Here is a 9,346-nt window from a genome sequence, read left to right on the forward strand (position 1 = left end):
CCCCCCCCCAACCCCTCTTTTATGCTGCTGCTACTCTGTTTATCATATATGCATAGTCACTTTAACTATACATTCATGTACATACTACCTCAATTACCCTGACCAACCAGTGCCTCCGCACATTGGCTAACCGGGCTATCTGTATTGTGTCCCACCACCCGCCAACCCCTCTTTTACACTACTGCTGCTACTCTGTTCATCATATATGCATAGTCACTTTAACCATATCTACATGTACATACTACCTCAATCAGCCCGACGAACCGGTGCCTGTATATAGCCTCGCTACTTTTATAGCATCGCTACTGTATATAGCCTCACTACTGTTATTTTTTTCAGTCTTTTTACTGTTGATTTTATTTCTTTACTTACCTGTTGTTCACCTAATACCTTTGTTTATTTTTTTATTCCACTGTTTGTTAGAGCCTGTAAGTAAGCATTTCACTGTAAGGTCTACACCTGTCGTATTCGGCGCACGTGACAAATAAACTTTGATTTGATTTAATTAGCATCAAAGTAGACGTCATGCAAAACTACAAATCCCTGCAAGCTTCTGCATGTCCTCTCTGGCTGACACCTTTGCTAACAGGTATTGTCAATTTTAAACTTGCACAAGACAGTTCACAGAATTGGTCATTTAAATGTATTTTGTAATTTTGTAATTTATGAATTACTACATTTAGCTAACATTAGATAATTATTCCAGAGATTCTTTCCTTTGCCAGTCTCGTCCAGATCATCATGGCATTTGTAGTTATTTATGATAGCCACATTAGCAGCTAATTAGTATTTCATTTTTGGGGGGCTAAATACAGGCGAATATGTTGACAAAAGTCACCTTGTCCTAGAGCAGATATTCCCGAACTGGGGTTCTTCACATGTTCAAATAGTCAATTTCTATTTTCCAACTGGGCTATACTTTTGGGTGAGGTTTTTTTCTCGCCTGAGTAGCCTCGTCTCACTGCCAAGAATAAAAATCTTTCTTAGGTCAGGTAGGATCACCACTTTATTTTAAGAAGGTGAAATGTCAGAATAATAGTAGAGTGATTTATTTCAGCTTTTATTTCTTTCCTCACATTCCCAGTGGGTCAGAAGTTTGCATACACTCAATTAGTATTTGGTAGCATTGCCTTTAAATTGTTTAACTTGGGTCAAATGTTTTGGGTAGCCTTCCACAAGCTTCCCACAATAAGTTGGGTGAATTTTTGCCCATTCCTCCTGACAGAGCTGGGGTAACTGAGTCAGGTTTGTAGGCCTCCTTGCTCGCACACGCTTTTTCAGTTATGCCCACAAAACTTCAATAGGATTGAGGTCAGGGCTTTGTGATGGCCACTCCAACACCTTGACTTTGTTGTCCTTAAGCCATTTTGCCACAACTTTGGAAGTATGCTTGGGGTCATTGTCCATTTGGAAGACCCATTTACGACCAAGCTTTAACTTTCTGATTGATGTCTTGAGATGTTGCTTCAATATATCCACATCATTTTCCATCCTCATGTTGCCATCTAGTTTGTGAAGTGCACCAGTCCCTCCTGCAGCAAAGAACCCCCACAACATGATGCTGTCACCCCCGTGCTTCACGGTTGGGATGGTGTTCTTCAGCTTGCAAGCCTCCCCCTTTTTCTTCCAAAAATAACGATGGTCAATATGGCCAAACAGTTCTATTTTTGTTTCATCAGACCAGAGAACTTTTCATCAAAAAGTACAATATTTGTCCCCATGTGCAGTTGCAAACTGTAGTCTGGCTTGTTTATGGCGGTTTTGGAGCAGTGGCTTCTTCCTTGCTGTGCGGCCTTTCAGGTTATGACGATATAGGACTCGTTTTACTGTGGATATAGATACTTTTGTACCTGTTTCCTCCAGCATCTTCAAGGTCATTTGCTGTTGTTCCGGGATTGATTTGCACTTTTCGCACCAAAGTACGTTCATCTCTAGGAGACAGAACGCATCTCCTTCCTGAGCGGTATGACGGCTGTGTGGTCCCATGGTGTATAGTTGCGTACTATTGTTTGTACAGATGAATGTGGTACCTTCAGGCGTTTGGAAATTGCTCCCAAGGATGAACCAGACTTGTGGAGGTCTCCAATTTTTTTCATGAGGTCTTGGCTGATTTCTTTTGATTTTCCCATGTCTTCCCTGTGGCTCAGTTGGTAGAGCATGTTGTTTGCAACGCCAGAGTTGTGGGTTCGATTCCCACAGGGGGCCAGTAGGGAGAAGAAAAAAAAGTAACAAATGAAATGTATGCATTCACTACTGTAAGTCGCTCTGGATAAGAGCGTCTGCTAAATGACTAAAATGTAAATGTAAAAAAATGTCGTCAAGCAAAGAGGCACTATGTTTGAATGTAGACCTTGAAATACATCCACAGGTACACCTCCAATTGACTCAAATGATGTCAATTAGCCTATCAGAAGCTTCTAAAGCCATGACATCATTTTCAACTTCGTGTATGTAAACTTCTGACCAACTGGAATTGTGATACAGTGAAATAATCTGTCTGTAAACAATTGTTGGAAAAATTACTTGTCATGCACAAAGTAGATGTCCTAACGTACGCAGCTGGAGGTTGAATGTTTGAAGGGGTACGGGACTATAAAAAGTTTGGGAACCACTGTCCTAGAGATTTACACGGTTATCAAAACGTCACACCAGGGTAAGCCTACACGAAACACATCCCTTATTTTAAGTGTTTCTAAAATCACCTATGGGAAAAATGAATGGTGGAAAACTTATTGGAATCATTTCCCTGTTTGACCGCTAGGTTTTATGGGTATTATGACTCGTACTGTGGTACTCTTTTAGGGATTGTAGCTTTCACCTGGGTTCACCTGGTCAGTCTGTCATGGAAAGAGCAGTTGTTTATAATGTTTCCTGCACTCATTGTGATGATAGACATTTGAAATGCATTCCTTGATATATGTTGGAATGTATTTCAATTGCATTAAATATATATATTTTTTTATTTGGCCTTTTCTACCTATTTCACATGTATCCTAAAAAAAAATTCTACAAATACATTAAAAAATATATATATTTTTTGGTGTGGGTCAGGGTTCTCAGATCCTGTCTGCAGCCAAGGAACTGGGACAGCTCTCCAAGCTCAAGGATCATATGGCAGGAGAGGCCAAAAGCCTGACCCCTAAACAGTGTGCTGTCATCGATATAGCACTGGACACAATCAAGGTTTGTGTTATGTTTAAGTTCATAGTGACACATACACCTGTGATAAAGTTACAGTAGTTGCTGAAGGTGACTTGGTTGCTGTGCATTTAATTACTGTCCTCATTCATTGCATAGTAGGAAAACAAACCTTCCGTCTCCCTCTCTTTTCCCCTCTTTTCCCTTTCTCTCTCCCTCTCTCTTCTGCAGCAATACTTCCATGCTGGAGGAAACGGTCTGAAGAAGGCGTTCCTGGAGAAGAGTTCTGAGTTGACCTCACTACGCCACGCTCTGTCCCTCTACACACAGACCACAGACACACTCATCAAGACCTTTGTCACAACACAACACGCACAAGGTAAGGCGCACGCACACAATAGCATCAGTCTGCGTTCCAATGTTTCTAAATAAATACTGTACATAACAGTCCTAAAATAACTTTTGCTTCTCCCCTGCTTTGCCACCAGGGGCCACCAGGGGTCACCAGGGGTCTTGAGTACTGTTATATTCTAGTAATGGGCTTGAAGTTGATCTAGCAGCTAAATATTGTGTGTCTCTATTACTTACCTATTAACTAACTTTATCTGGCTGTGTGACTGTTCTGTGAGTTGAAGTCTAACATGACTCTGCTGCCATTTTATGTGTTTTTTGCTGTTTGTCTTCTCTCTTATCTCCTCTGCTGCCTCCTCACCAGTGCACAATGGGAAGGGTATTAGGTTAACTCCCAATGAAAAAATACAACCCTCCAGGGGTAGGTTGTGCCAACAACCCCTCCCTCTTTACTCTGTGACTGTACATAAACCCCTTCCCATCTGCCCCTGCCGCTGTGGGTGAGTTTTCCCCAAACATCAACCCTGACTGCTCCTCATCCTCCTGGTTGTATGACACTACACATGCCCTCTCCTCCTCCTCCCTAACGGCTACTACTCCTGGTATCTATAACCACTGACCACCACTGGAAGATCATGTCTTGTGTTTCTATCTGTGTGTACACTAGGCTCAGGAGTGGACAAGCCAGTTGGAGAGATATCCATACAGATTGACCTATTCACCCATCCTGGGACTGGGGAGCACAAAGTCACTGTCAAAGGTTCCTATAGGGATTTGTAAAGGTTTAAGGGAAAATAACTATAATGAGCCATTATCGCTGTCTCTCCCTGTCCCAACAAACTAACGATCTCCTTCCTCGTTGTGTATCAGTGGTGGGAGCCAATGATCTGAAGTGGCAGACGTCTGGGATGTTCCGGCCCTTCGTGGAGATCACCATGATCGGACCCCACCTCAGTGACAAGAAGCGCAAGTTCCAAACCAAGTCCAAGAACAACAGCTGGGCGCCCAAGTTCAACGAGACCTTCCACTTGTGAGTGCAGAGCTAAGCAATAGTACAGTAGCCTGTTACCTACAATAACCAATAGTAGCCCCTTGAAATAGCCAATGCTCATCATAAAAAATAAAACTCTCCCTCCCCTCAATGTCTCCTCAGTGTCCTGGGCAACGAGGATGGCTTTGAGTGCTACGAGCTTCAGATGTGTGTGAAGGACTACTGCTTTGGTCGTGCTGACCGGGTGCTGGGCATGGCTGTGATGCAGCTGAGGGACGTGGCAGAGAAAGGCAGCGTGGCGTGCTGGTGCCCTCTGGGCCAGAGTGTCACCATGGATGAGACAGGCCTCACCGCCATGCGCATCCTCTCCCAGCGTTCAAACGACGAGGTGGCCAAGGAGTTCGTCAAGCTCAAGTCTGAGATGCGTTCTGCGGAGGAGGGCAGATGAGTTCTCCCTAAAGGAGGGGAGGAGTGTGAAGGGCCTCTAGTAAAGACAAGTGGAGAGGGATGGGAGAACCTTCATGTCACAGAAGGAAAGCCGCTCGACTACTACTTTGGACTAATTAATGTTTCCTGGCTGCTACTGGCTGTTTGATGGATACTGGTTCACCAACATACGGTCACTATTTATCACACTCCCCTTATGAATCTCTCACTCACTCACTATATCATTCACACACACAGTTTCTCTTTCACTCAGTGGTTATTACTCACACGATACTGTACTTCCTGTGGGTCTGCCAGTCTTGCGCTATGGACATGCCATGGGCATTATATGCCAGTCACCTCCCTGCCAGCCTGTATGTACTTCAGTACAGGGTCTCCCCCTCATCCCACAAATGTTTGTCATGTGCAATACCCCCCCCCCCCACCAACTGGCCGTACATTTGATGCCTTACACTTTGGAAGCTGTGAATGTGTGAAGTTTAGACTGTAACCTATAGTACAAAACGGTTTATTAATCTTCCTCAATCTCACTTTCGTGCTCTTCAGGATCCATGTTAAAGTCTCATCGATGCTACTTTAAGGGTCCAAACACGGGATGTCTTGTTAATGTTGGTGCATCGGTCAAGGTAGAGTCACCTGGTTTCTATCCTTTTGACTTCTACCACATGTCAAGTACCCTGCTCCTAAATATAGTGTACAAATCCACTGGTTTCTGCTGTAGAAAAGGGAAGTGGGGTTTTTTTGTATTGAAAGTGGTGCCTTGTGGTGTTTCTGAAGTGATTTTACATTTGAGTCATCCACCTATTTTCTGACTTGAGGTACTGTAATGCCAACAGCACTCCAATGCAAAGGGATTGTAAGTTATGTGTGCCCTGCCAGGAATTGGGCTCTTATTCCTGACCCATTAATCCCGTAAGTGTACAGTGTTGACTTTGAATGAGTATTTTCTATAATGCTTTTGAGTCTAAATTCAATCAAATTGATTTATAAAGCCCTTCTTATATCAGCATATGTCACAAAGTGCTGTACAGAAACCCGGCCTAAAACCCCAAACAGCAAGCATGCAGGTGTAGGAGCACGGTGGCTTGGAAAAACTCCCTAGAAAGGCCAGAACCTAGGAAGAAACCAAGAGGAACCAGGCTATGAGGGGTGGCCAGTCCTCTTCTAGCTGTGCTGGGTGGAGATTAATTGACATCAACATCCTCAACCCAAGGGCTGCCTTCAGTAGAGAGAGAAACTTCCATTAAGGATAGGTGTAGATGTGAGCACTTTTAATCGCTTATTACAGTACATCAAAGTGCAGTGGCATATGGAGGGCCCTGTCTTAAACGTTGTAATCACTAGGAAATAACCCTGGTGAAGACATTTAAAACATGTTTTACAAACATTTGGCTGTTGCCAACCCTCAATGACAGACATTTTATTTATCTTTTTTTTTCATGTATTTATTCCAGATGACGAATGGGGTCTACTATTGCAAACAAAGAGGGCTACTAGATAGCATTTGAGTATTGTTTGCAGTGGTTGTTTTGAATGTCTTTGTGCTGCAGTACTCTACAGATACTAACTGGACCTAGAGGATAGTTTGGGACCAGAGGAGTTTAAACAGTTTTTGTCTCCGTTGAGGAAAAAACAATTATTTTCCAGCTATGTTTCCTTGTATCTCTGAGTGGCCTTGCTACTGTGATGATAATAGAAGCTGTCTATATAATACCTGTTTTACCCCGTATTTGCCCAAAATCAACTGTATTTAATAATTTTGAAGGATTTATATTTGTTTAATATTTGTTGAGATGTAGTTATTCTCTAGTCTTTTTAACATTTTACATTGAAAATGTGTGTATCCCTCTTTTGGAAACATGGAATGATGGTGGAGCTGTTCAGTAAAGTGTGATGCATGCCAGTCAACTTCCTCATTGAAATGAGGGGAGAAAAAAATCACACTCGTACTGAAAATACTTTTGAATTTGTCAAGTAACACTGCCATTGTCCGTACAATTATAGTCAGTTTTTTTAATAGGAAACCACTGCAAAATTACACACTGCAGAAGTTATATCTACATTACATTACATTTACATTAAAATAAATGTAAGTTATATCTGGGCTTTATATACAGTATCTCCTGTACCAATGTGAAGTCCTACATCTTTTGGGCTGTTGATTTAGGGGAAAATGTCTACCTTTAAGGAAGGCGCTGCCACTCTAACATACATGTTCCTTGTGCCAAGCTGTCCCCAAGTGTTCACTTTTTATAATTTCATTCTGTTTTTAATACATTGTTTTTTTTTTTACTTGTGAACTTTTGCACTATTATTAAATCACTACAATAGTTAGCACGTATAGTATATCAGTCAAAGTACTACTGGAAAACATTTGGTATTGATCATTAAAATGTGTACATTCCAATTTATGAATTTTGTATAAAGTATTTAAGAAATATCTGTTGACGTGTCTGGCAAATTGTGTTTTTTCCTTTACAAAAAACATGATTCTCATCTCCAGATGTGATAGTATTCATGAATTTTTACATGACGTGTTTTTTTCCTGCTGTTTTTTGCCAGTAATATTTTGTTTGATAATCAGCATTATTTCATATTGAGTTATGCTATTTGTAAGTGGCAAAATACAAACCATTGCATACAGTGAGGGAAAAAAGTATTTGATCCCCTGCTGATTTTGTACGTTTGCCCACTGAAAAATAAATGGTCTATAATTTTAATGGTAGGTTTATTTGAACAGTGAGAGACAGAATAACAACCAAAAAATCCAGAAAAACGCATGTCAAAAATGTTATAAATTGATTTGCATTTTAATGAGGGAAATAAGTATTTGACCCCTCTGCAAAACATGACTTTGTGATTGCCAACAAGGGTTTTGCCACCAAGTACTGAGGTCAGACGTTTCTTGTAGTTGGCTACCAGGTTTGCACACATCTCAGGAAGGATTTTGTCCCACTCCTCTTGGCAGATCTTCTCCAAGTCATTAAGGTTTCGAGGCTGACGTTTGGCAACTCGAACCTTCAGCTCCCTCCACAGATTTTCTATGGGATTAAGGTCTGGAGACTGGCTAGGCTACTCCAGGACCTTAATGTGCTTCTTCTTGTTGCCTTGGCCGTGTGTTTTGGGTCATTGTCACGCTGGAATGCCCATCCACGACCCATTTTCAATGCCCTGGCTGAGGGAAGGAGGTTCTCACCCAAGATTTGACGGTACATGGCCCAGTCCATCGTCCCTTTGATACGGTGAAGTTGTCCTGTCCCCTTAGCAGAAAAACACCCCCAAAGCATAATGTTTCCACCTCCATGTTTGACGGTGGGGATGGTGTTCTTGGGGTGATAGGCAGCATTCCTCCTCCTCCAAACACGGCGAGTTGAGTTGGTGCCAAAGAGCTCCATTTTGGTCTCATCTGACCACAACACTTTCACCCAGTTGGCCTCTGAATCATTCAGATGTTCATTGGCAAACTTCAGACGTGCATGTATATGTGCTTTCTTGAGCAGGGGGACCTTGCGGGCGCTGCAGGATTTCAGTCCTTCATGGCGTAGTGTGTTACCAATTGTTTTCTTGGTGACTATGGTCCCAGCTGCCTTGAGATCATTGACAAGATCCTCCCGTGTAGTTCTGGGCTGATTCCTCACTGTTCTCATGATCATTGCAACTCCACGAGGTGAGATCTTGCATGGAGCCCCAGGCCGAGGGAGATTGACAGTTCTTTTGTGTTTCTTCCATTTCCGAATAATCGCACCAACTGTTGTCCCCTTCTCACCAAGCTGCTTGGCAATGGTCTTGTAGTTCATTCCAGCCTTGTGTAGGTCTACAATCTTGTCCATGACATCCTTGGAGAGCTCTTTGGTCTTGGCCATGGTGGAGAGTTTGGAATCTGATTGATTGCTTCTGTGGACAGGTGTCTTTTTTACAGGTAACAAGCTGCTGTTAGGAGCACTCCCGTTAAGAGTGTGCTCCTAATCTCAGCTCGTTACCTGTATAAAAGACACCTGGGAGCCAGAAATCTTTCTGATTGAGAGGGGGTCAAATACTTATTTCCCTCATTAAAATGCGAATCAATTTATAACATTTGACATGCGTTTTTCTGGATTTTTTTGTTGTTATTCTGTCTCTCACTGTTCAAATAAAGCTACCATTAAAATTATAGACTGATAATTTCTTTGTCAGTGGGCAAACGTACAAAATCAGCAGCGGATCAAATAATTTTTTCCCTCACTGTAAAACTAAAGAATGTTAGATGTTCTCAAATATCCTTTTCCATTTGGTATTTCGTAAATGTCTGGAGGATACCATGCCATTTCTCTCCAAACTGCCGGTGTTGAGCTTGGTAGAGCCTTTTTTTATAAAAGACACGTGCCCTGAAAAGACCACTGTGCCCTTGAAGAAGGGTCATGAAGATGTCTATCACCACAA

General features: G+C 42.2%; 1 protein-coding gene across 7 annotated transcripts in view; it reads left to right on the forward strand.

Moving 5' to 3' along the window:
• Positions 1–7,373, forward strand: part of LOC106563215 (protein unc-13 homolog B) — a 125,931-nt gene extending 118,558 nt beyond the window's left edge. For all 7 annotated transcript variants that reach the window (XM_014128569.2, XM_045690006.1, XM_045690008.1 and 4 more), the window contains 5 exons: positions 3,052–3,183; positions 3,370–3,517; positions 4,157–4,249; positions 4,360–4,519; positions 4,643–7,373. In XM_014128569.2, the coding sequence (XP_013984044.1) occupies positions 3,052–3,183; positions 3,370–3,517; positions 4,157–4,249; positions 4,360–4,519; positions 4,643–4,928 (819 nt within the window). In that variant the 3' untranslated portion in view covers positions 4,929–7,373. The remainder of the gene's footprint in view (positions 1–3,051; positions 3,184–3,369; positions 3,518–4,156; positions 4,250–4,359; positions 4,520–4,642) is intronic.
• Positions 7,374–9,346: the final 1,973 nt, after the last annotated feature.

Source organism: Salmo salar, chromosome ssa11 (genome assembly GCF_905237065.1).
Source record: "Salmo salar chromosome ssa11, Ssal_v3.1, whole genome shotgun sequence".
Taxonomy (NCBI): domain Eukaryota; kingdom Metazoa; phylum Chordata; class Actinopteri; order Salmoniformes; family Salmonidae; genus Salmo; species Salmo salar.